The sequence below is a fragment of the Simochromis diagramma genome, unplaced genomic scaffold (assembly GCF_900408965.1).
Source record: "Simochromis diagramma unplaced genomic scaffold, fSimDia1.1 OVJJ01000618.1, whole genome shotgun sequence".
Taxonomy (NCBI): domain Eukaryota; kingdom Metazoa; phylum Chordata; class Actinopteri; order Cichliformes; family Cichlidae; genus Simochromis; species Simochromis diagramma.
Window position 1 is genome coordinate 11542543 of NW_024387423.1, and position 25199 is coordinate 11567741.

The window sequence follows — 25199 nt, forward strand, 5'->3', positions numbered from 1 at the left end:
CATTCATAGGCCAATAGTAATATAATAATAGACAATAAAAATATAATCCAAGCAACACAGTGCTTCCAAATCTTGTTTTTCTTTCCTTACACGTTTATTGCTCATACATAAAGGATGAGTGAGTGTGTAACCATCAGTTCAGCCAGTGTTGAAAGTGCAGAGAAAACATAAATATCGTAGAACTAACAGGAGAGTGAGAAGATCCTATGAAACTTGAGAAATCATTGGTGGACTAAACATATGACATGACAGGTCGCCCTCACTGCTGCTGAAAGTGGCACACTTTTGCCCAACGGCATGCCATTTAATGGCAGCAGCAGGAAGAATGCCAGACTGCACAGAAAAAAAATGTATCTGAAAAGCAGTTTCTTCAAAAAACATAACAAAACAACAACAAAAAACCCCAAACAATCTGCATCAGAGACAAAAACTGGCTAAGAAAACAACCAGGTTACAGAAATAAGTTTAATGTTCATTTCTGTCAGAGGGATGTGGACTCAGTCACTGGATTAAAGTCCCATTCAGTCAAATATTAGTTTTTATCACTATGGTAGCTTTACTCATCCCTATTTCCTACAGAAATAATGACAGTCAGGTAGATATTTATAGACATTTACCTTCAACATCATTGTTGCTCAGTGGAACTGTGCTGTACTATAAACACACAGTGACGCTGAATTCAACCAAAATAGGAAACTAATAAAGTACATCAGCTCCTTGGCTGCCAACAAGTGATGTATCACCTGACTTGTGGCTAGAATTAGCTAAAAAGCTAAAATAAGCTAATATTCTCTAGTGATTAGCTTATGTTCTTGGTGCTGTTGAGAGAACAAAGGTGGATAAGCAAACGCTTTTTAAGTCACATAAATAACCTCGCATTATCAGAGCAATTTTTACATTTGCTTGCCAGTGTTTCAGGTAAAATGTGTTTTAAATCAGCACCACAGATATGTATCATGAAGTTACCTCTTTTTCTTCTTTCAGGGACAGCTACAAATGTTTTATACATTAATGACGAGCAGCGCTGCTGAAGCATGCAACACCTTTGCGTGCCTGCACTGTAACATCTAGAACTGGACATTTAAACCTGTTTTTGTTGTAACCTATACTGTCATCAGTAGACAAGTTTGTACAGACAAGTTTACAGTAGTTTTATTCCTACTATTACTCTGATGAAATTTAGGCATGCTTTAGCACTTGCCAATGATTGAAAATCCCCGAACTAATAATAGCAGATGAGTGTGTTTACTTGCAGGTTGAGGAAACGACATCATCCTGCAGAAGGTAGCCTCATCGAATTCATCAGGATTATTGATCTTGATCAGTCGACATCTCTTCAGGTGACGAGTAAGATGCTGAGGTTGAGGATGGAAAAGTCCAGATCGAAGCTGAACCTGAGGGTATCCTTCCACTCCTTGATGACAATTTTGAGTAAGATCACGTAATGGAAAGAGATGCGGACAATGAAGTCATAAATTATGATGTCTGGCTCAGTGAGGACTCTGGATATTACTCACTAAATGAGGATGAGAGATCTGATTTTGGTCTTCTCTCATACAGCAGTTAGCATGAGACATTTTTTGGCAGGGTTATGAGATTGCTGTGACCATCTTGTCGATGCTCCACATGTACTTGTTCTACTTGCAACATGTAACATGTAAAGGATAATGGGCAACATGTTCTACACCAAGAACCTTCAGTCACTCAGAGGTTAGAAGAGGCTGCTCCCTCAACCTCAGGCATCAGCACCACCACAAAGAGGAACAGGGAAGAGAGCTGTCCTGAGCAGGTAAATAGGTGTGAAAAAATATAGAGAGCTGATGAACAACCCGAGAAGTCTCTAACCATCGACTTCAGGGCTCAGCTCTTCAGCCAGGAGAAATGTGGACAGGAACTACTAGGAGTCAGCATTCTCCACATGAGGCATCAGCTTCCATAGGAATGGAAATGGAAAGTCATAGCGAGTCAGCTCCTTTAACTTTACGTTTAAACTCCACTTTTAGTCCTCACAGAAGACTCTGCAAGATGTCTTTTGGGCGCTCATTGTGGGACAATGACAGGAACTCCTGTTGGTACCTGATAACGCCGTTTACTGCAGGATACAGAAACTATGACACCTTTGTCTGTGAAGGTATAGTTTAAAATTTGGTAGCCTTAGCTTCTGGCAGGGCTAGTATAAATTTGGTAGCCTTATGTATGGCAGAGCTAATAAAGCACTTGTTAGCGACTTGCACCTGGGGTTTTCTGTACATATCTGAGAGTTGGATTGTTTAAAACTGATGCAGAAAATGTTACTGACTGTAAGGCAAAAGTGAAGTATATTAGAAGAATCCTGATGGATTTTCATTTGTTTTATTTTTTGCAGTGATGCTTGACGGTAGCAGCAGACAGAAATAAGTGCTTTTTTGTATAGTTTATTAACTTACTCTTTGTATTTAAGGAGTGGGCAGCCACCAATCTAACGCCTGGTGTGTGTAGGGACAGTACCTTGCTCAGGTATCTACCATTCGGTAGATTTGAACCCCCGACCTTCCGATCATGGGACAAGTTGGGGCGATCGTGGCTCAAGAGTTGGGAGTTCGCCTTGTAATCGGAAGGTTGCCGGTTCGAGCCCCGGCTTGGACAGTCTCGGTCCTTGTGTCCTTGGGCAAGACACATCACCCGTTGCCTACTGGTGGTGGTCAGAGGGCCCGGTGGTGCCAGTGTTCGGCAGCTTTGCCTCTGTCAGTGCGCCCCAGGGTGGCTGCCATCACCAGTGTGTGAATGTGTGTGTGAGTGGGTGGATGACTGGTTGTGTAAAGCACTTTGGGGTCCTCAGGGACTAGAAAAGCGCTATACAAATACAGGCCATTTACCAAACGATCTACCTGCTGAGCTGTTGCCTAGTGGTGCTTGTTTTGCTCCTTTAGATGATCACACAAAGAAAGCAGCAGTGCAGAAGAATGAGTCTCAGCAGTTGTGACAGATGACCGGATGGGAAGAATGGATGCTCAAGCAACAAACTGGATAACGGTGGCTGTCTTGTAGGAAGCTAGGCAATCTGCTCTCAAACCCTACAAGGTATCAAAATTGAGATAAAATGTGGATGAGCTCATTATGTTTTCATATAATGTGAAAAAAAAGTATAATTGAGGCACTTAAAGCACTTTGTGTTTATTTATAGCTTGCATGTGCACAAATAAGTACTGGAATAACAAGCAGCTGCTTTTCCTGTTTAATTAATTTTCAAGATTAATTAGGAGAAATGAACTCTGCAACACAATACCATGAAGTTTTGTGCAGCATAACAGTTTATGAAGTAGCAATGTCGTTGCAAGTGTGTCAGTGCGTCGGTATAATCTGTCGTTATATTCACAAGAATGTTGTGTCTTGTGTGAAAAATTACACTACCTACTGGACACTAGAGGAATAAAAAATAATCGGCAGAGAAGCAATGCAATGGTCACATGTGTCTGTGTGCTGCAGTCAGCAATAAAGTTATGCTGCCACCACGGTCTGCTTCTTATAAACACCAGAAACACTACATCTGTTTTCCCTTACTGTGCGCTCAACTTGTCAATCAGACAAAAAATAGAAAAACAAAAAAGCATCTCTGCTTCGTACAAAGACATCCATTTATCAAGTCTGCAGAGTGTCCTAAAAGTTGTTTTTATACTTACAAGAAAATCTGTCTACTAAAGAGAAAAATCAGGTTTTCATGTTAAACAATAAATTTTATTCTCAGGATCCACTGTTTGCCTCTGACTGACTAACATATTTCCTTTATATACGCAGTCTAATCTTTTTAAATGATTATTTGCCTTCTTTCTGCTCGGTTTCTCTGACACCACATCAAATGGATCCAACTCTGTCTTGACATCATTAGACTTTTGTCTATCCTCCGTAGCTCTTCTTTCTCAGCCTTTGCTTTAATCTTGTGAAAAAAAAGTCCTTCCCCATGCTATTGTTTCCCCATCAGTTTATGCCTAATAATCAAAAAAATCAAGTGACTCCTCTCTGTGGGTTCGCCTCTGACCACAGACCCCCCCAATCATATGACATTAACAGCAAACTGTCTTTCTACATCTCTTGTTGGTCTTGTGACGTGGAAATGTTCTGCCTGAAATGCACACTTAGCTTCTCAGACTGAACTGAGTGCAGTTTCTTGTTCACACACAGGGTGCCACTGAAATCCCTTTGAAGGTAACCTGTTTAGCCTCTGCTACATTTACCTCGGTCTTTGGGTCGACCCTGAACTGCCCGCACATTTATACGCCGCTAAACTCACTTTATTACTCCCTGTGCTGTTTTCTAATTCTAGTTGGGTCTTTGTAGCAAATTCTTCTATCTAAGGTTAGAGTGGGGTGACCTGTGATCTTCACACTCACCTTCATTTTGAGTGCCATGGATGTTGGAGTGGTTTTGTCCACTCCAACATTCGTGACTCCTACTTCCAAGTCAGTCGCTGTTTCTCCTAGCTTTGCTTTTGTGGGTAACTTAATTTACAACTTTGATCCATTTCCTCTTGAATTTACATTTATCTGAAATATATACTGTGTTTCTAACTGCACGAGTCATGTGGTCTTTTAACCCCTGACTTAGACTGGTCAGGCTCATTGCATGACATTGGTTTTGGTGTGTGACATTACAATTGTACAAAGTTGAAATCACAGATATTCTTACTTATGTTCAATCAAAAGTCCGCTTTGTGATATGAATTCTGACCCCACCATCTGAATGTCTCAGGAGAAATTGAGACTCGTGAGACCAGGCAATGTTTTTTTCAATCTTCTATTGTCCAGTTTTAGTGAGCCGCTGTAGACTATCGAGGTTCAATGTGTTGTCTATTCAGAGATGCTCTCTTCAGCATACCTTGGGTGTAAGAAGTAGTTATTTGTGTTACTGTTAAGAGAATAGTAGTTTGGCTAAACCCTGAAAACGGTTTCTCAGGAAAATCCCAGCAGTTGCTCAGTTCGAATTCAGCAAGTTGTCTTGATAATGGCTACATGACTACATGGATTAAGTTGCTGCCATGTGACTGGTTGATCAGGCATCTGCGTTTGTTGTTGCAGCCAAAGGAAGCAGAAGAGCATCTCTAGATGCACAGCATGTTTAGCAGCTGAAGAGCAGAGCCACATAATGCTATTTACAAGATATCAACGATGTAAAAAGACCAGATAATGGGTCAAAGTTCTTATGGTACACACTTATACCATTAAACTGACAAGCGAATAACTTAAACCATCTTACAGTGCAGTGTTCTGCTAGGAAACCTTGGGTTGTTTGGGCTAGAAATGATAAACGTCAAAGTCACTGTCCAATGTGTGTTCAGTTCATCGTGTTTATTTTCCATTTACAATGGCGCTTTTATAAAATATTTGATGCCGAAACATCAAAACAAAGGTAGAAATGACACCATACACACATTCCCCATGAATACATATTAACACACTTTAGAAAAGTACACACTGTCCTCTTTAGAGCCTTTGGTCTGGAACATACGCCAGGTGGAAACAACAAGCATCTGCAGAAGAAGAGTTCTCTCTGTGCACCATTGAAGCCTTATCGTGTTTCGTATGAGTAAAGATTATACAGTGCACACATGGTTCCAGATGCCTTCTCCTAACACCTTAGAATGTTTTGCATCACTGCGGCGTTTATAACCATGCGGGATCCTGATGGTTGTCCATTTCCATAACGCTAAAATTATTTGCATAAGACAGAATGAAAGGCAAAGCAAATCGAACCAAGCACCAGGCACTGTAGAGCGAGGCACTTGAGCGCCCAACACTTCTGGTTTGGCTTCATGACATTTGGCACATGAGGGTGGCTTTGCACTTTAAACTGCATGTATGTGTTTGTGTAGGTGTGTTGGTGAGAAAAAGAGAGCCCTGTTGAGGGAGATTCACACCTATTGCTGTCTCCTAATTATCTTGTTGTGCCTCTGAAAACTGGCTAGACAAGTGACTTACATTCATTCTCCTCATATTTACACACCCACCATATAAAGTACGCACTCTCGTGATTCAAGAGTGATTTTTGAGCAGCCCTCTCACTGAGGCATAATGTAAAAGTCCAGAAAACCCGCTCACTTAGAGGGCTTCCAAAAAAAAAAAGAAAAAAAAGGTAATCCATTAGTTCATGAGTGTTTTTTATTCCCATCATGCAGCGCTTAAACTTTCCTTGGCATTCATGAGGTTAGCAGAGTGATCCTGTGCGGGCAGATGAAAGCAGGGAGCTGCTATGATGTGGAGGTGTCTGACTGGCTGAGGTCCTTCTTGCTCTTGTTCTTCTTCTTCTTCTTGTCCCCTTTGCAGGGCTTGCAAACACAGCACAGGATGCAGGGCGAGGCCAGCAGGAGGAGAGGTGACGTCACCAGCACAATGATACTGACTCCCACCAGGATCCCCACCACCTGAGCAGAGACACAGCAATAAATACTGTAATTACTCTTCTTATTAGCACTGGGTCAAATGACTGTGTCAAAGGACTTGGTCATAATGGCATCAGAGATTCATCATCTGACTCTCCCTACAGAAGTCATTCAGTTCCCTGTTTTGGTTTTATAGTTTGTAACTTTACTGTCTTCATTTTCTGTTTAGATTCAGTTCTGGTGCAAACCTTCTTTACATCACCTACCCAGCAATAAACATTCAGAAAACATTAACAGGCAGCTGGTAAACACAACTGAACTTTTGGGAACTATGGAGACTTAAAAAAAATGAAATTAATGAAAGTGAACTTATATTTACCAGCAAGATAGAACCAGGACTTCAACTGTCAAGAAAAGCGACTAAAGAACTCAGTCGCTTTTTGAATACTAGGGCTTGCTGTGTGGCTTATGAGTGTATTTTGCTAACTAAGCTTGCTAACTTTGCCCGATAACGTAACACTCGTACCTCTTTTCACATTAAGTTCACTTTTGACCCCATAAAACCAACCTGGTGGCGGCTAAAATGCAACGCTGAAGTTTCAAAGTGTAAAGCCTAAAAGAAATGAATGATGTTGTTTTAACAAAGTTCCTCTTTTATATACAGTCTGTAGTTTTAAATTACTGTAACTGTTAAAACCTGACAGACTTTATTCATGTTAAATTGTTAAATCATTCATTCAGTAAACTTGATACACATACCATTATATGAATAATCCCTGTATGTGTAAACAAATAAGGCACACATATATATGTACATATCTTCGTGGACTTCCTGGTTTTCTGTTTCCCTTTGACAACACTCCCATGCACAAGCTGAGGTCCGTGGAGACATGTTTTGGAGTGAAAAGGCATGGCCTCCACTTAATCAGATACAGCACATTTGAGATGAACAGGAATGCCAAACTGTGACTCAATCTTTATCAGTCAACCTCAGCAGCTTACCTCAATAATTCTTTGGATGACTGTATGCTGCTGTAGCAGGGCAGACAGTAATAGCTGTGGTAGTGGATGTGACATGTTAAATAACCACAGATACATGTCATAAACCGATGTCAACATTGTTTTGGATATGTAGTTACACTAAGGGTCGGCAAAAAACATCGCAGGTTAAATCTAACAGACTCAAGTACTTAAATGCAGTGATGGAAAAATAATTTAAGGTGAACATACTTAGAGGACCTGTTAGGCAAGGGTGTAACCAGCTCTATAATGAGTTGTTTTGCACGAAACAACTTCCCTGCTGTACTTCAGCTCTTCACATACTTAGCAACCTGTACACACCGAGACGCAATCTGGAGATCCCAAGCAAACTTATCATGTGATAATGGCATTAGAGGAGGAGAAAGCAGAAGGAAAGTAGGTCTGGTGGGCAGTTGTAATCTTTTTGTTGCATAGTTGGTGTCGTTATGGGCCAGGAATTTGAGATTAGCTTAGGGATTTGCTGAGTTTAAAGGACTTCTTCAATGAACTGTTGGAAAACAAGAAGTCGTAAACAGCAAACTATGTGAGGCTTTAATGTTCTTAAAGTGATATATAGTAATAAATCAAGCAGCTGATAAACTGAAAGACAGTAATTATATCCCATGTCTCATGGTGATTGAGAGCTGGGTTGAAGTCCAAAATCCAGGTTATGTGCTGGTATGATTTGACTCAAATCCAGTCCATGTATACAACAACCAGGTGGTTCTGTGGTCTAATCCATTCAGACAATAACAACATCCCAAAATGCCACGCACTGCTGCCTTACAACTGGGCTCACCTGCGTTCTGTTCCACATAACCGAGGCCCTGGAGTGTCCCAGCTTGTTTCTGCATGGCCCCTTATCATAATGTCTCAGAAAGATATCACCCTGCATTTAAACACAACATACACATGCATGCAAAGACGTGAACAGGTGACTATGCAGTAAAGGAAATATTCCATTTGAATTTTGAAAAAAAGTAAGGAAAAAAGAAAAATGCATCACAGCTATTGTTTAGTTAGCAGGGGAGACTTACATCCAGATTCTGCAGACAGTACCAGCAGAAGGTGTGTTTGCAGCTTTTACACAGCATCTGTGCACAGCCTTGGTTTCTCTCGATGTAGATACCACACATAGGACACTGCTTGATGGGCATGTCGGAGTCACTGTCTGAGCGTGTCCTGTGAATTGGAACAAAGGCACACACGAGGAATGTCGTTAATGCCGCGAGGGCCTCCAGGCAGTGCGTGCAATCTTTATTTAGAGGCAAAGGTGAAGGGTTGTTATTCAATGTAAAGTGGGAAGCAGAGTCTTGAAGTTATGGTTAAGAGTTTACAAATACATATTTCTCAAGGCCGTTTCTTTAAACGCGCTAAAGATAACATCTCTCTCATTCTAGATGTCATGCAGCCCTCAAAAAACCCTGTTTTTGATTAATACGAGATAGCAGAAGCTATCGCAGCTCATGTGATGTCAGAAAATAATACTGCAAAAAACACAAACAACAAATCTGCTCAAAAAACACAAAGTCAGCAGGAGACAGAGAGCAGTTCCTTGTTTTAAAAGAGGAAATTGAGCATTGTTTTGGGAAATAAAACTATAAGATATAAGATCAAATGCAAATGTAAAAACTACTGAAAGCCTCTGCAGGCTGAAACCCCCCAGATATTATGCTGCCACGTTTGACTCAAAAGTGGATTTTAACTCATCTTTCTCATCCCCAGCGCGGGATCATCACTTCACTGCTGTACAGTGAGGTAATTGGATCGGTGCCCATCCTCCTCCTCCTCTGTTTGGCACAGAGACAATGGAATTCCGATATAACTCAGTGACTCCCCAGTGACATCAGTCAGTCTGGCAGAGTCACAGCTCAGCGCAGCGCAGTAATGTCCCTGCTCAACTGGGACGCTTCTGAGGCACACTAAGTTATTAATCCTGAAATAATGTTTTTATAGAGCAAAGGGTTTCTACAGAGAGATGAGGAGCTACCCATCACTTATGTGATTCATTCAATGTGCTGTGAACATCCTGAAAGTTAGGTCTTTTATGTCAAAGGAAAGTCTGGGATTTTCCTCATGGTGTAAAACACCACAATTGAAAATAAATGTAATCCACGCAATGTCAGAGAAAAATTCATCTGCCTCTGTCATTTCATCACATGCATGGCAACTGATTTGTGCAATCATGCATTGCTCACCAGTTTGGTTACAGCAAGTCTATCTCAGTGTCCTGACCTAATACCCTCCTCCAGCTTTTAGCCCAGTATCATTTCCAAAGTGCAGCTCTGTGGCTGCAGGCGGTGGGCAGCGGACCAAGAGGCTGGCTTTACTGACCTGCTTTGATGAGAAGGCGTCATCATGGCCTGCCGCTCGGGGCAAGCGTGGCCATCCTGCCAGGGCCCTCTGCAGCCGGAGCAGAAGACGGTGTGACAGGTCGGGCAGGGCACAGCGGCGGGGTGGCCTTCGGTGCTCTGCTCCACATTACACACAGCCTGACATTCAAGCACCGGGCACCAGGCTTTACTGGGGTCAAGCTTCACTCCTGTGGAGAGGAAAAGAACGGATGAGGCACATAGTCAAGATTTTGTAATTTAACTCTTTCTGTCAGTATCACTATCATTAAAGCCAAATGCCAGGAAGTAGAGTTAAAAAAAAGATAATCTAAAGCTCCAGTGGTTAGAACATTTTTGGAGTGGCTCAGATCAAAGATCACAGCTAGAGGACGATCGTTATTATTCACTGTAAACTTTTTTTAAAGGAGCAGAAGCACTAATTAAATAAAACAAACTGTGACAAACTCGCATAGAAAAAACATATTATTTTAAAATACCTGTGGTGGCCAATAGTACCAGCCTCCTAGAATATACACCTGTGGTATCAATTTCAAAATAAAATACAACATCCCATCAGTCTTTTAAGGCTGAGGGGTAAAAAGCCAACGAGAGTGAGTCATCATGAATAAACAGATTTTTCCACTGTTATCAAATTGTTTTGGGCAGGATTATTTACCTTTTCCCACCATTATCAAGTATTATTTATTGTGACGATCAGCTACTTTTACCTTTATTAGATGTTTTCGCCACAATTATGAACCAGTTATTAAGTAATCGTTGCTAATTATCGAGTAATTTTTATCATTACAAAATATTTTTTCCATCATCATCAAGCAACATCAAACAAACGTTTTCACCTTTAACATATAATTCTATCTAACAAAGGCATGCACTTGATTGGTTATTTCTGACGATCAACAGTTTTCCTACAGGCTTTTGAGGAGTTGTGAAGAATGGGATTTTCCCTTTCTGAAGAAAATGAGTGTGACGTGTCGCAGACAAAACAAAAAGCAATCACTGTGAGCTGACTCACACCCTTTACACTCCCAGCACATGCTTTCACTATGAATCATAACAAAAGGGACAACTGTAGTAAGACCGACTGCACTTTGCACTTTTTTGTTCTTACAATAACACGAGTTTTATGATTTATGGACGGAGTAAACAATAACTGTTATTGGATTTGCAGTGTATTATTGCTGTGCAAATAGAAAATGTCAATATAGCTGCACAGCAAACTACCCCTTTGTTTGCAGCTTATAAATATCAACAGCGTTTCCCACAGAGGTGCTGTTTGCCTTCACAAACATTTACCTAACCAGTAGTACACAATTTATCTCCACTGAGAATCTCTTTTCTTCAGATTAACAGATTATTAACATGGGTGTCTTATAGTAGTAACCCCTTTATTGTTTGATAGCTAGAATTTAAGTAACCTCTAGGCTAAAACTGTACCAGAATTAAACAGAACACAAAAAAAGCCTCACAATATGCCAGGCATGTTAAGATAAATACTGGCTGGGACTGTTTGTGTGACCTGCCTGTCATCAGACAATAGCATGTAAACACAACAGTGCTTACCTCTCTCAAACTTGAGACGCAGATACAGCTCCACCTGACCTGCTGCTGCCAAAGCAGCTATCTGCAATCACACAGAGGTACTTCAATTGTTTTACTGACTCAGATTTTATGATGCAGATTTCACAGATGTGGAAAAAACAGCACTTTGGATACTAGACTTCCTGAAGCTTGTGATAACATGTTCAAAACCAAAATCTTTCATTGTGCTCTAGATAAAAATGAGGTTGTTTACCATCATAGTTGACAATCTGACACTTCAAGTCATCTGCAATTTGCAGCATTATTTTCTAAAACTCATAAGCTGTTAAAAATGACACACTTTGCAGTATTTTCCAGAAAAACACTACTAAAGGATGGACTTCCTAGCACAAGAGTCTTAATAAAGTTGTATTCTGATTAGCAGAAGATTAAGGAAGGGGCACTTTTCATGTGGTTTTGAGTCAGCATTTTCAGCCTCCCCACTGAAACGTTTACTATGTATTGTTTTAATGTTTCCATCTGACGTCATTTCATTTATAGCGATTCACCCCTGAAACCAAAACTAGTTTCTTCAGAACTGTGATTAAGGGTGGATGTGCAGTATTTACACAATTTACACACTTTAAAAAGACAAGCGTGAAAGTCCAGCTTCCTATTTCTTGAGAAGTACGGCAATGGCCTTTATGTCTGAAACCAAACCGGTTGAACCACCAACCTGGGACATTCGAGGAATGTGCAACAACAAAAACGCAGATCACTGATCATGTTTGCATTTTATCTCCTCTCATCATTTTTTCTGCTATGTGCATTGTTGCACAGGCCGTACCTCTGAGTCCAGCAGCACTCCAGTCTTTCGGCACGCCATGTCGGGGCAGGTGATTGGTGCCCCCCCACCCTCCATTATGGCTAGCTGAACATACTGCTGCAAACACTGGAGAGGGAAGAAGGACAATAGGGCATTAGACTGGACGTTTAATCAGACAGGGAGAACTGTCATATTCTCGCCAGCAGCATTTTATCTGAAACAAGTGCAGGAGCTCAGAGAGCCACAATGTTACTCAGGACGAAATGAAAGGAAGATGTTGGGTTAAACCGGGCAGCTGAAATGTCACAGACAGAGAGCTTCCTCACGAGTGCTCACAAAGTCAAAAGTCACGTGTTGCCCAAGCCATGACATTAAGTAAGGCAGGAGAAACTGTGGAAGCACTGTTCAAAAAAGCAGTGCTGTTTTCAAAAATTAAAGTTATAAAATTCTTTAAAGAAGAAAAACTTTTGCATGAGCACAAACCTGTGCTTCCTGTGTGAATACAGCCCTCACACAGCATGAAGCACTGATCACACAAACAGAGCTGGAACAACACCAGCAACACAGTGTGCTCTTTAAGCAGACAGAAGGAGATGGTTCACATTTTTATACTAAAGATAAGTACGTGTTTCGGTATCAATTTCCCTCGCTGTGTCGTACCCTGCGCATGTACGTGAGGTTTATCTGTGCGACCTTGTGCGTGCCGCTCTGACAAATGCAGCGAGCTTGGAAAGAGATTAACACCTGCCACTATCTGGCTCCGTTTTGATATGCAGGCAGGCACGCTGGAGACCAGAACAGTGCAGCAGCGGACCTTTGCACTCCTGTTATAAATATTACAGCTCTGTTATCTAAAGATAGCGCTTCTCATCATCTCACATGAAGGAGTGAAACTGAAACTCAGGATAAGTTTGTGAGTTCAAAAACAAAGAACGAAGCGATAAAGCACATGAGAAAAAAAAATTCCACGGACAATTCAAAGACGGTAAATGTGAAAGACAGACAGCCCTGTGTTGAAATCAGCATAATTTTACTGGAATGGAAGTGTGATAGATTTGCCTATAAAAGGATCTGTTATAAGGTCATAAAGGAGGAAGTGGTGTTGTAATAATAAAAAAAAAAAAAAAGAAAAAAAAAATCTCATTCCAAGTAATTTAAACGCCGGACATTTGCCTAAATTGCCCAAATTGTAAAAAGCTGGTTTTGGATCACTGTCCTGAAATTTTCAGCACCTGCAGGAAATGATTAAATGCATGAGAAATGAAATAAATATATTTATATAGCTTGACACATGCACTCTGAGTCACTGACTCAAATGAAGACCTGGACACGATGAGAAGCACCTCCTGAAAAAAACCTGAATGCATCATCTGTACCTACCGCTGTGCAGTAGATGCACTTGCAGCTCTGCAGTCCTGTGGTGGCTGTCGATGGCTGCTCGCTGAGGCACAGTTTGCAGAACACCTGCAGGTTGGCGGCGGCCTCGGGCGTCTCCGGAGCAGACTCCCGGGCTTCCCGGCTCACGGTGGGACTCCCGCTGGCCATGACGAGGCGAGGGCGGCCGGCAGGAAAAGAAGTCACGAGGATGGACGAATCAAGCCTCTCTTAGCCTTTCTGCTGGGAACGGAGAGCAGCCATGGCCTCCATGTTCCTAAAAAGCAGAAACAGCACTAATCTATTTGTCTATTCAGTATGGGTGTAACTCTTTGCTTTCCCTTCCCTGTCAGACAACACTGCACCCTCTTTCTAAAAACCGCCATCCCATTCTGATAACTGATGTAGCAACTCTGATGATTTCAGCTATGCCTGCAGCAATGCCCTGTGATTGTTTTGTTAAAGGAGTGACGATTACTCACAGCTTAAAGCTGCGTGATGTACGAAGCAAATTTGAGTTATGTGTTATTGCTACAGTAATATGAAAACAGCCTCATTATCCTTTGTTGTGTCTCCATATATTCTTGCCATTTTCAAGTCCAGAGTCCAAGGCGTGTGTTTACTAAGCCCGCAGTTATTGAGCAGCGCTTCATTTATCCTGACAGGAAGAACTGGCTGCTGACTGTCACGTCCACTTTACAGAAACACGGCAAAGTCTTGTGTAATTATAGGTTGGGATTTTGTGAACATAATGCCTCAAGAGACCAAATTACATCAGGGGAAAGGTGGTTTTGAACACTCTGAACTGTAGTTAAGTTTAAAAAGTATTAAAAGCAATTAGCCGAGACAGAATGGTGATGCTTCACGTCGTCTTTGCTTCAGTATTTAGTTGAAGCTGAACCTCTGAATCGGGCTTTGTGGGAGCAGCATGGTGACCTTGTTTTTGCGTTTATGGTGACAGCCTCTGTAGCACCCACTGCCACAAATGAGAGAGCTTTCTCTGAGCTAACAAAGAGAGAAAGACAAAAAAAAAAACCCAATACAAAACAAAACAAAACTAGGAAATATGTATTTTATTCTCTGAAATGCCTTTCAGTGTGTGTATTATCACATCATTATTATTAGTCTAAATGACATGTGAGATTCCCAGTGATTTCAGTCTGGACCAAATTAGTGAACTGGCTAACCAGCCAATACCAACATATTACCATCTACAAAGCCACAATGCAAACCTTCTTTGCTTATGAAAAAAATAAAAAATAATTATGGACGACTTATTTTAGGACAGCAAGACAAAGGTGAGTAAAACTCTAGTCTGAACTTAAAGGAAACTCAAGTCACCCTCCAAAAAATCCCTTTTGGTTCAGCCCTGTTCCAAAAAGCATGAGAAATAATAACCCCATAATCTGGGATTTGAGATTAATCGCGTGGACAACAGTGGTTGGACAGAGAACAGGGTCACACAGGAAACTGTGGCGTTAAAAAACACACTGTGCAGCCTGAGCGGCTGCTGAAATCACACATGATCTTGTACATGATGTTCTCTGCTTCAGCAGCCTATCAATGTTGGCTGGAAACTTTGGAGCCGTTCAATCAATATAGCAAACTCCGTCACTGGTGTCCTCCTTTGTAGTGTGTTAATGATCATTCCCTGGTAACACACACGATAGCTGGGCATGCTGAGCTCTGTGCACGTTGCTATTTTTGCACAGTCATAGTCTGCTCTCCTGCACTACTTTCAGGCAGACGTGCTGAGCCGGCTGCAGTCCTCGTCCCACAATGCCGTCAGCCTGTCCTGTCCTGCCTGAGCATAACCACCCCTGTGGTTTCGCATGGGAAATTACAGCTTTCGTGCCTGCTAGCCTTGCTTCATGGAAACTCCAGCATTATTAACAAAGTGAAGCCTTCATCCCGAAGCAACTTCAAAGTTTAGAACTTAAGATTACCTGGGTAACTTTCAGTCAACATATCACACAGGCGGAAGGCTTCATATCTTAGAAAATTTGATAAATCACATTTGTGATTGTCGTCTGCCTTTCAGATCATGGATAAAAAGTAATTGTGATGTTTTCAGTGCTGCACACACAGCGAGTGTAAGGTGGAACAAATGATTACTTTACACCTAAATTTAAATAAGTATCAATGCAAACTCCTAACAACCGGAATCTTTAATCCAAAGCCTTCACTTTCAGAACTGTCCTTCAAAAAAACACACAAACAAAACTTTCTGATTGTAATCCAAAAGCTCACATTCAACCTCGAACCTCCACTGTTGCAGCACTTCCTTAATTAGAATGCTTTTGTGTGCAATTGCTTTCTTTTTCCGTGTGGAAGCTGGCCATTCAGCGATTAAAACCCCTCACGGATCAAGGTCTAAATGGCATTCCAGACATTGAGGGCAGGGTGAAGTGGGGTGAGGTGGTGGGGATCAAAGCATCATTGTTGACCGGGGAGGCAGAAACGGAAAAACCAGATCTGCCTGGTAAAAAGCTGCTGCTGCTTTCACACAGACTGTCACTGTGCTGTGGAAGGAGACAGCAGAGAGTGTGCACTGGGGTAGCAGAATTTATATGGCATCATTTGTATGTTTCCACTCACACCATGTGTGTGTGTGTCTTTTTGGGGTTTTTTTGTTTGTGTTTGTGTTTGTGTGTGTGGGTGTGTGGGTGTGTGGGGGGGTGCATAGAATAAAATGGCACATAAAGTTGAAACATAGCAGAAGGAAATGACAGTGTGGGAAAATGTAAGCCTTGATGGTAATGCACACCAGTTAATCACAAGTGTGCTCGGTACAGATACGATTTAAAGGCTGCCTTTGTGCATGCATATTCCCAGACTGCTGATATCTGGTCTTTCTGCACTGCGATCAACCACAAACACACACGTGAAATCTGAGACATCTGCAGCTGTGTCAAGGTTGTAGACCAGCACAGGTCACAGAGCGCTTTTTTCATACGCTTTTTTCTATGATACCACCTTAATGAACAGCTTTGAGGGTGGACAGTACAGGTACAAATGGTGCGGAACCTACCTTCCCTGTGGACCACTGGGCGTAGAAGCAGTCTGAGTCCAGATCCACAGCCGCAGTGCTCTTGTTACTGTGGTACAGACACATGTGTTATAACACAGTCTGGTGCTGTAATAACCTGCTGTCAACGCCTAATGCCACTGCGGCCGCCTCGATACCGCCTCCTCCAAGTGCGTTGCGGGATTAAAGAAAATCTAAATCATGTTTAACCCTCCTGCTCTCTCCTGTCCTGCTCTCTGCTTGTGTCTGAGTTTCGGTTCTCCTGCCTCTCGTCCCCATCCAGGAAGCAGCGCTCTTTGCTCTCCACTTATCTGGACTCTCGACTGCGCCTGCTGGCTGCTTCAATAAACTCATGCTGCTTTCAAGTACTGTCGGAAATGTTCCCGCAAGAACAAAAAGAAGGCTTGACATAAACGATATTCCTGCAGCATAAATTTTTGATGGCACGGTTGTTGTCTGTAGTAGAAATAACTATGCCAAGTTCATGTTATCAATTCAAGCTCAGGCTATCAGAATTTACAATCTTAAAATGTGGGCATTACTTAAGTAAAGGGGCTATTTGCATTTTGGGACATTTTTCGGAGCTACTTGTGCACGAGCTAGCTGAGCCATAGCTTGTGACTTTACGAAGCAAATTCTAGCTAAAAAAAGAAAGACAAAGGAAAACAAATGCAGTTTTAATGATTACTCTTAGAATAAATATTCAGCATATCTACAAACCCTTACCTCTTCTAGCCCCCAGACAGAAAAACACTTAGTTCACAGTGCAACAACTTCCTCTAGGGTTCTGGTTCACCTAGCAACCACAGCCTCATAAAACAAATCAGAATGGCCTCTGTTGCCTTGGCGTTGTGGTGCAAACAGTGGTACAAAAATGAAAAACAGATTATGGTGCTCAATACATACAAAATCCACCTGTATGCAGATGCTCTTTAATCAGAACAATATGTTTAATGATAACATATAATTATTGTTGTTATCCATATGTAATTGTTATTTTTAAATTTACCGTTCAGAAAATTTCTGGAAAGTTTCTGGAAACATGGAAACCCTTCTATAAGGGAGTTGATTGGGTCGTACACCAATGAGACAATGACACCAAGCATACTTCAACGGAATCTGGAGTACTGGAACTGATGGATTGGGCACGTCAAAGTCTGGACTTAAATCCTATTGAACAGATTTGGAATTTAGTGGTCTTAAAGATGGATCGCAAAAAAAGTTTCATCCAAAAGAAGGAAGCAAAGAAACTTGTGAAAAGTACATAAAATAATGGCAGCAAGAATGCGAGCTGCTGTCAAGGCCAAAGGAGGCCATACGAAATATTATATTCTTCGATTATTATGTGTGAATAAGGACTGTAATTATTTCAGTTTGTTATTTGCTTAATAAGTAACAATATCATTTTTGGTTATAAACGCATTTTTGTTTGCATTTTCTTGTCTTTATGACATTATTATTAGGCCTGTTAGTTTGTTAAGATTGTTACTCCAACTGCTCAGTGCCCTGAGGTACTGGTCCCGATAGATTGCAACCTCCTGATGGACTGCAGCCCTCTGCGGTAATCTTCCTTGCCCGTGTGTGTCCTGGATGTATACAGGTGTGCAGAAATGGAGAAAGATGTAAGAAAGATATCATCTTACTTGTAATGCAATAACCAATTTTAGAGTTTTGTGGTCAAGTTTATGACGAGCCATGTTTAACTGATACAGGCACAAAAGCTAAACAAGGGGTTTGTGGTCATTGTTAGGTTACATGACGGGTAGCAGGCATCGATTTATATTTAAGGCAATGATGATTAGATTTCCTTTTTATAGTAGCTTTATACTCTCAAGGGGTTAGAAATCAGACATATACCTTGTGAAACATCTGCTCTAACCCGCCCAGCTTCGACAGGTAAATGCTACTTATATAATAATCGGACATGGGGGCTAGAATAAGCTTTAATACATTACAAGAAAACATTTTAAAAGTTGATTCGTGATTTTACACTAATTTCTGGGTCTTTGTTGCTGTGTGCCATATTAGCTTACGGTAGATGCCCACAGTTTGCCTCGCCACATGCAACAATAGGACTGGCCTGAAACTGAAACAGTATGCCTGTGCGGGGATGCCCCATTACCTCATGAGAATGACCGGTTATTGTTTATCTTGTTAACAGTCTTTATCTGCTGTATATACATCTATACCTATACTTATTTCATGTAATGCCATAATTTAGAAGAACAAATGGAGCCTATGATACCTGACTTTATTGGGCGCATTTAAAAAGATTTCACTCACACATTGAAAAGATTTCTTTGTTAGGCTACCCTGCTAGCAGCCTCAGCAGGCTAACCACAAACCAAAACCTACTTGCACGAAGTTGCATCATTTCATGCTATCGCCTCGATGCCTCATTTCATGCTACAGTGCAAAATATAAGTAATTTAGATTTGATCGTGTCTTTTGTTAATAAATCATTAGGACATGTTTTGGATTTCAAGGGGAAAATAAAAAGTCCGAGGTTTAGTGAAGGTCGCATCTGCGTGAAAATAAAGAAGGAAATCTTTAACTTAGTGTTTAGCAGCATCTCTAATGTTACTGTCTCATCACAATCACATAAAACACAAAAGTGTAACAGAATAATGTCCACAACAATACAAACATTACAGAGAAACCCCTCTGAACCTGAAGTTAACTGCATGGAAACCCCGAGTTAAAGTGCGCATGCGCAGGGGCTTTTCCCAAACTACGGTTTATCAGTCGGCTTAAGTACGAGCGCGTCTCACAAGGACAGTATCACAAACAGGCGAAAGATGGATAGCACTGACCCTCTGCCACTGTCTCCTTTTATTAACAACAGCTTTGCAAAGACGAAAGAAGGAAGCTTGTTAAATCAGGTGAGATTATTTAGAGCTTTCTGCTTCAATAACGGGCGGGATGTCATGTCTGAAATCTGAGTATGCCTCTCTTCTAAGTTATCATGTCCTATTGTAGAATACCATGTATTTCATTTCACTATTTGTAATGTGGGGGAAATACTTTTAAAGTAGTTTTGCTTAAGTTTAAAACTTCTTTGGGATGTAGCACGGTTTCCGTGTTTTGTTCGTAAAGAAAGAAAATTCTCATCGACTTGTTGTAGGGAAGAAGTCACGTGACCTAGATATAATACACAGGTGGCCTGTCCGGGTGGGATGTGGTTTGGAGACGAAAAAACCGCCCACTCAGTTGCCTCTGCAGAAAAACACGTTTTCATTTTAAAAGACGTGATGTCATCCATACTCATATTTTTTTAATGTATTTTTTTGTGCCCCCTCCCTCCAGGTGATGCCATCTAAAACCTCCACCGTGGCCACCGTGATCCAAGTGGTGCAAAGAGCGGTGCAGAAGAGCTGCATAAGGGCCTGTCAGCTGCTCTGCCTGCCTTTTGACCCTGTGATGTGTGAAAAAGTCACATGTTGCTCAGGTAAAAAACAAAACCGAACAAAAATGACTTTATTGGAGGTAGATTTTACATTTATTCTTTACATAACTATAATTGCATGAATACATCTGTTTATTTGTGTTTTGTCGTTATAATCATGATGAACTTTCAGTTTGTCTGTGTAAGCTGGAAAGATAATGTGTCATTAGTAAAAAAGTAACCTTCCCTCTCTTATTGCCTTTACAGCTAAAACTCATCAGCCCAAGGAGGATAAAAACATTCAAGGTAACATTTAACTTTATATGTTCAATAAAACGTTGGCTTCCTTAAATCTTTTTTGGTAAAATCTTTTGCTTCCCCTTTTTCCCATCTTTATGTTTTCCATTACTTATTTTTCACGAGCCTGGAGGCGTACTGCGTTGCGGTTCATTACACATATTAATTGTATGCGTGATGGAAGTTTTTTTTTTAACGTTCGCCGCACATTCAGGAACTTAAAACTGTGACATCACTATGGATCAACAACTTCTCATTTTCTCTTCCCTTTTCTCCTGCTTTCCCCCTCACACAGCAATGGCCCTTCAGAGTCCGCCGTCAACAATACTGATCGTCAACATCAGCAACTCCACGTTGATTGACTGCGTCATTGGAAACGGCACCCATACAGTGGCCGAGTGTCAGCCTCTCATGCAGGAAACTGAGCGCCACATGAAAGGTGTGTAACAGCAAAGCCTGGCCAGCTGAACATCTCTTTAAAAGACGCTATGCCGACTGCACTCATGTGAAGTGCAAGCTTTTAATTTGAGTTGTGTTACAGGTCAGATGAGGTTTAGCTGCTACGGTGGGAAACAGGAGTCAGCACAGGATGCTGCTTTGCCACCACTTCTTCCATCAGAAGAGCATCCGAGTGTCAGCATCCACAGCTCCCACGTCAGCTACACCATCATTGGAGACAACAACAGCATGCATGTTGATATGAGCCAGCCGTCCAGCTAAAACGGAAGATTCACAAGTGTGCCACATGTACACACACATGCAGACTCAAGAAACACTGTGGCCACGATTATAACTTCAGCTTAGTATCAGGGCAAACATTTTCAGTCTGGAGGTGAGAGGTAACAATGTCTCTGATAATCAAAAACTATGCCAGATAAGCAGTTCATTATTATAAAACACAAAAAAGAGCTGTTTTGTGGGCATTTTGACCATCATGACTGTTGATTTTTCGCTCTGGTCTCTTTTAGTTGACATGAGGGAAAGCTGTTTGTTTGTTATGTAAATGTTCTAATTGGGGGCGATCGTGGCTCAAGAGTTGGGAGTTCGCCTTGTAATCGGAAGGTTGCCGGTTCGAGGCCCAGCTTGGACAGTCTCGGTCGTTGTGTCCTTGGGCAAGACACTTCACTCGTTGCCTACTGGTGGTGGTCAGAGGGCCCGGTGGTGCCAGTGTCTGGCAGCCTCGCCTCTGTCAGTGTGCCCCAGGGTGGCTGTGGCTACAATGTAGCTTTCCATCACCAGTGTGTGAATGGGTGGATGACAGGTTGTGTAAAGTGCTTTGGGGTCCTTAGGGACTAGTAAAGCGCTATACAAATACAGGCCATTTACCAAATGTTATCTTATGTCTGTCACGTCATGATACAGGCTTGGGTTAAAATGTATGGCCTATGGTCATTAAAAGTAGACTATTTAGTAGTATTTATTACCAGAGGTAATTTTGATTTCTTGTGTCTCTATATTTGATATTGCTTAATATAAAATAACTGTGACTTTGTTATGTACATAAAACCGAGTATGAGGACTATGAATGAATGAGTTTTAACTGTTGTAACGGTAACTGCTATTATATTTATAATAAAGACTTCACATACTGCATTAGTGTTTGTTTTTATTCAGATGATCATGTCAATGACATTCGGCAGCACTATCAAAAAGTCATTTCTTCTTTTTCCTTCTTTCCTTCTTGTTCCCTTTCTTGCCTTTCTCAGCTTTTTTAAAACCGCAGAGTCCTCGGCGTACGATGCAGCCTCTCCACCAGGCCTGCAGCTGCACAGAAACAGGGATTCAGTTCAGTTGTATTTATACAGCGGCAAATCAAAACAACAGTCACCTCAAGGTGCTTTATATCGTAAGGTAGACCGTACAATAATACATACAGCAAAAACCAACAGTCATATGACCCATTATGAGCATGTACTTTGGCAACAGTGGAAAGGGAAAACTCCCTTTTAACAGGAAGAAACCTCCAGCAGAACCAGACTCAGAGAGGGGCAGCCGTCTGCCGTGGTTGGGAATGAATATGCCGCAGTCCATGTTCATTCTGCCTGCTGAATACCCTCGTATTCCTTAGCGTTGTTCTTGAATACGAGAACAACCGAACTTAAAGAGCATGAACTGTGCTGGCGAGGCCTGTGCGCCAGTTGGATACTGTTACCTTGGTGGCAGCTCTGATCCGTGCCTGCTGTTGGTGCAGTTCCTCTTGCTCCTCCCTGTCCTCCATCACCATCTGCTCCATCTCCTTGAACTGAAATCAGGAAGTAATTGACATTCACTTAATAACGAACTAATTAGCATCTGCATCTGTTCAGCACCGTGAGCCGCCAACCTTCATTTTCATGTCCTCCAGCCTGTCTAAGTTCAGGTCCTTTTTGAAGCACATGTTGTGGAGCTGCTTGCTCTTCTCCTGCACCATCTGCTCTGTGTGCTTCTGCAGCTCATGCAGCAGCTGCTGCAGCTCCTGATCAGCAACAGTGCAAAGTTAGGTTCACCATATTATCAGCAATCAAATTAATGAGATAAACAGTCTTCTGGAGAATGACAAACACAAAAAGATCAGCTACTTGATAAAGATGAGCCCAAACCACAAACTATGAATCCATACAAGCGACAAACCAGGAAAGAACTTTTCAGAGAAACTGAAAGGACACACACACACAAAACTGAGCACAGTGTTGGTTTAGTTAAATCTCCTGATGGCTTATGAATCCAATCACATGGCGAATTCAAGTTATTCAAGCTGCTTTAGCCTCGACACAGTTCATCTCAAAGCTGCTTTGCAACCCAACCCTCTCTGTGATAGTATTTCTGACTTTATCTATAACAAATGTCATATTTGTTGTCATCGATGCCTACCCTGTACTGTGCTAGCGACTTCCTTGTGCTCTCCATGGATACAGATAAAATACCAGGGAAAAAATTACAGCAGATGGAAATCTTCTTTTGAATATCGAGCGATCTCAAGTGAACTGCTCCGAAGCTAATTTAGTTAATTTCAATTTAGTTTTATTTATGTAGCACCAAATCCCAACACAGTTGCCTGAAGGTGCTTTATATAGTATGGTAAAGACCCGACAATAATACAGAGAAAACCCCAACAACTACATGACTGCCCATGAGCACGCACTTGGCAAAAGTGGGAAGGAAAAACTCCTTTTTGAAGTACAGCTAAACTAATCACAGCCTCTAAGCCACACAGCTGCACAACGCTGCATATAGTATTACTTCACCAACCTCATGCTGCCTCAGCAGGAATTTCTGAGACTCCTCGTGAACTCTCACCTCCTCCTTCAACTGTTTCTTCAGCAGCTGAGACAGGATGAGCCAATGAAGGTGATTATTTAGTCATTAAACATTTGACTTCTAAATCTAAAATGTAGAGCCGAGCGTGTCTTATATTTGGACCTACCTTCAGCTGCCCTTCCAGCAGTGCCTCAGCCTGACTGGTCTCACTCTGGATCTTCCTGAGCTGCAGCCCAGTGTCGTTCTCCTTGGTGTTCTCTTTGCTTCTCATCTTTAACAAATGATCTTTCTTGATTGCTTCATGGTGTATGACCTGCAGATACAGGTCCGGATGGAGACCAAGTAGTGGGATTATTGAACTCTTATTTTTTCGACCCTTACAGCTATTCATTCACAGTTGTTCCCTATGGGTCAGTTTCTTACCTGCAGTTTGACAGTTTTCTGTTGGAGCTCCTCTTGTTGTTTCAGAAGAGTCTGTCTTCTCTTGTCCACTTGTTTCATTTCCTCCCTGAAAGGAGAGTGACTTACATTATAGATGCTGATTATTTCTCCATGTGTTTTTTCTCCTTGTCCTCTATTTAGAACACCCCCTTCTTTTTTACCACCAAGGTCAGGATTACTGGCAAATCATTCAAAGAAGAACCTTTTCATGTTCGTATCCCTTCTCCTCTGCTCGACTTCCTCCACAGCCTGCAGCAGAGAGCTAAAACACTGTTTCTCCTCCAGCTCCAAATGTAGCTTGGACATCAACTGTGAGATGTATTCACTGCAGTGAGATGAATTATTGAGAATAAAACTTTATACTCAATAATGGCTTTGTTTATTTGTTTGTTTTCAGTGTGTTCTGTGCTTCTTACCAATCCCTTGTCAACTTCCTGAGCTTGGCTTTCTCCTGCACCACACACACACACACACACACACACACACACACACACACACACACACACACACACACACACACACACACACACACACACACAGAGTCTTTCAGTCATGTAAGAACGCCCAAAATACAGTTTTTCACAACACTGCTAGATCAAAGCAGCAGGCAGCTGTTGACAGATGTTATCGTGGTAATACTGTGAAGTCACCTGTGCAGGTCTTTCCCTGCGTATCCGCATTGCCAGAATATGTCCCAGTATTTCCAGCTGGTGTGAACAGTCCTCCAGTACTGCTACCAGTCTCAGACTCTGAATCCTGGATAAACACATCCTGTAGAAAATGAAGGCAGCAATGAACAGATAGATTCAAAGTTACACTCTTAAAGATGGGTTATTTTTTAGCACGGCGCTAAGAGCTTGCTTGCGGAAATAAACCACAAACTCTTTGAACCTCGGAGACATTGGCACTGGTGTCTGAAGGCTAAACGTTAGGCTCGGCGCTAGCTAACATTTCCGCTTCACGACAAAGAACATGGCAGGGGTACCAGGCAAAAACTGTGGCTTACTTCTCTCTTTCTCGCTTTGTGAATACCAGTAACCATTTCTAACACGAAACCAGAGCCGGAGATAAAGTTCAGGCTTTATGTTACTATGGTAACAAGGCCACTTCCCCCCCCCTTGTAACTTTATTGACAGAGTAAAACATTTACAGACCTGTTTAACACTCCTTTTGTTAACTTCAGATGATGTATTCATTAATAAATAAAATCTAAAGGAACAACTTGTTTTCCCCCCGGTCAATCAGGCATTATAAAAGATTATAACATACAAAATTATACAAAATATACACAATTCCCTTCTTCTGATTGTCTATTTACAACACCATTACTACTACTACTATTATTATTACTATTATTATTGTTGTTG

The 25199-nt window shown here is 41.6% G+C and overlaps 3 protein-coding genes across 3 annotated transcripts; 1 reads left to right on the forward strand and 2 right to left on the reverse strand.

Annotated features, from left to right (window-relative positions):
• Positions 1 to 5304: 5304 nt before the first annotated feature.
• On the reverse strand, positions 5305 to 17269 carry rnf144b (ring finger protein 144B). Its single transcript, XM_040013124.1, has 9 exons — positions 17199 to 17269; positions 16476 to 16542; positions 13451 to 13721; positions 12092 to 12196; positions 11287 to 11347; positions 9707 to 9914; positions 8410 to 8554; positions 8172 to 8261; positions 5305 to 6394 (listed from the first exon to the last, which is right to left on the reverse strand). The coding sequence occupies exons 3-9, from the start codon at positions 13613 to 13615 to the stop codon at positions 6221 to 6223; spliced, it is 948 nt and encodes a 315-aa protein (XP_039869058.1). The 5' UTR covers positions 13616 to 13721; positions 16476 to 16542; positions 17199 to 17269; the 3' UTR covers positions 5305 to 6220.
• Positions 17270 to 19183: 1914 nt separating this feature from the next.
• si:dkey-29h14.10 lies at positions 19184 to 21234 on the forward strand. Its single transcript, XM_040012600.1, has 5 exons — positions 19184 to 19354; positions 19779 to 19920; positions 20125 to 20163; positions 20450 to 20593; positions 20696 to 21234. Exons 1-5 carry the CDS (start codon positions 19271 to 19273, stop codon positions 20872 to 20874), a joined length of 588 nt encoding a protein of 195 aa, XP_039868534.1. The 5' UTR covers positions 19184 to 19270; the 3' UTR covers positions 20875 to 21234.
• Positions 21235 to 21742: 508 nt separating this feature from the next.
• Positions 21743 to 24960, reverse strand: iqcg (IQ motif containing G). Its single transcript, XM_040013080.1, has 10 exons — positions 24839 to 24960; positions 24483 to 24603; positions 24249 to 24283; positions 24035 to 24157; positions 23815 to 23899; positions 23558 to 23704; positions 23383 to 23457; positions 22478 to 22609; positions 22307 to 22396; positions 21743 to 21918 (listed from the first exon to the last, which is right to left on the reverse strand). The coding sequence occupies exons 2-10, from the start codon at positions 24600 to 24602 to the stop codon at positions 21808 to 21810; spliced, it is 918 nt and encodes a 305-aa protein (XP_039869014.1). The 5' UTR covers position 24603; positions 24839 to 24960; the 3' UTR covers positions 21743 to 21807.
• Between the last annotated feature and the right edge of the window lie 239 nt (positions 24961 to 25199).

Bases quoted from the DNA above. Each gene is read 5' to 3' on its own strand.
- rnf144b (XM_040013124.1), bottom strand. From the start codon at position 13,615: ATGGCCAGCGGGAGTCCCACCGTGAGCCGGGAAGCCCGGGAGTCTGCT. The intron at 8,262-8,409 runs GTAAGTCTCCCC...GTTTAAATGCAG, and splicing joins ACTGTCTGCAGAATCTGGAT to GGTGATATCTTTCTGAGACA. The intron at 6,395-8,171 runs GTGAGCCCAGTT...GTCTCTGCTCAG, and splicing joins TTATGTGGAACAGAACGCAG to GTGGTGGGGATCCTGGTGGG.
- si:dkey-29h14.10 (XM_040012600.1), top strand. From the start codon at position 19,271: ATGGATAGCACTGACCCTCTGCCACTGTCTCCTTTTATTAACAACAGC. The intron at 19,355-19,778 runs GTGAGATTATTT...CCCTCCCTCCAG, and splicing joins AAGGAAGCTTGTTAAATCAG to GTGATGCCATCTAAAACCTC. The intron at 20,164-20,449 runs GTAACATTTAAC...CCCCTCACACAG, and splicing joins GGAGGATAAAAACATTCAAG to CAATGGCCCTTCAGAGTCCG.
- iqcg (XM_040013080.1), bottom strand. From the start codon at position 24,602: ATGTGTTTATCCAGGATTCAGAGTCTGAGACTGGTAGCAGTACTGGAG. The intron at 22,610-23,382 runs GTTGGTGAAGTA...GTTGCTGATCAG, and splicing joins TCCTGCTGAGGCAGCATGAG to GAGCTGCAGCAGCTGCTGCA. The intron at 22,397-22,477 runs GTTGGCGGCTCA...TCCTGATTTCAG, and splicing joins TGGAGGACATGAAAATGAAG to TTCAAGGAGATGGAGCAGAT.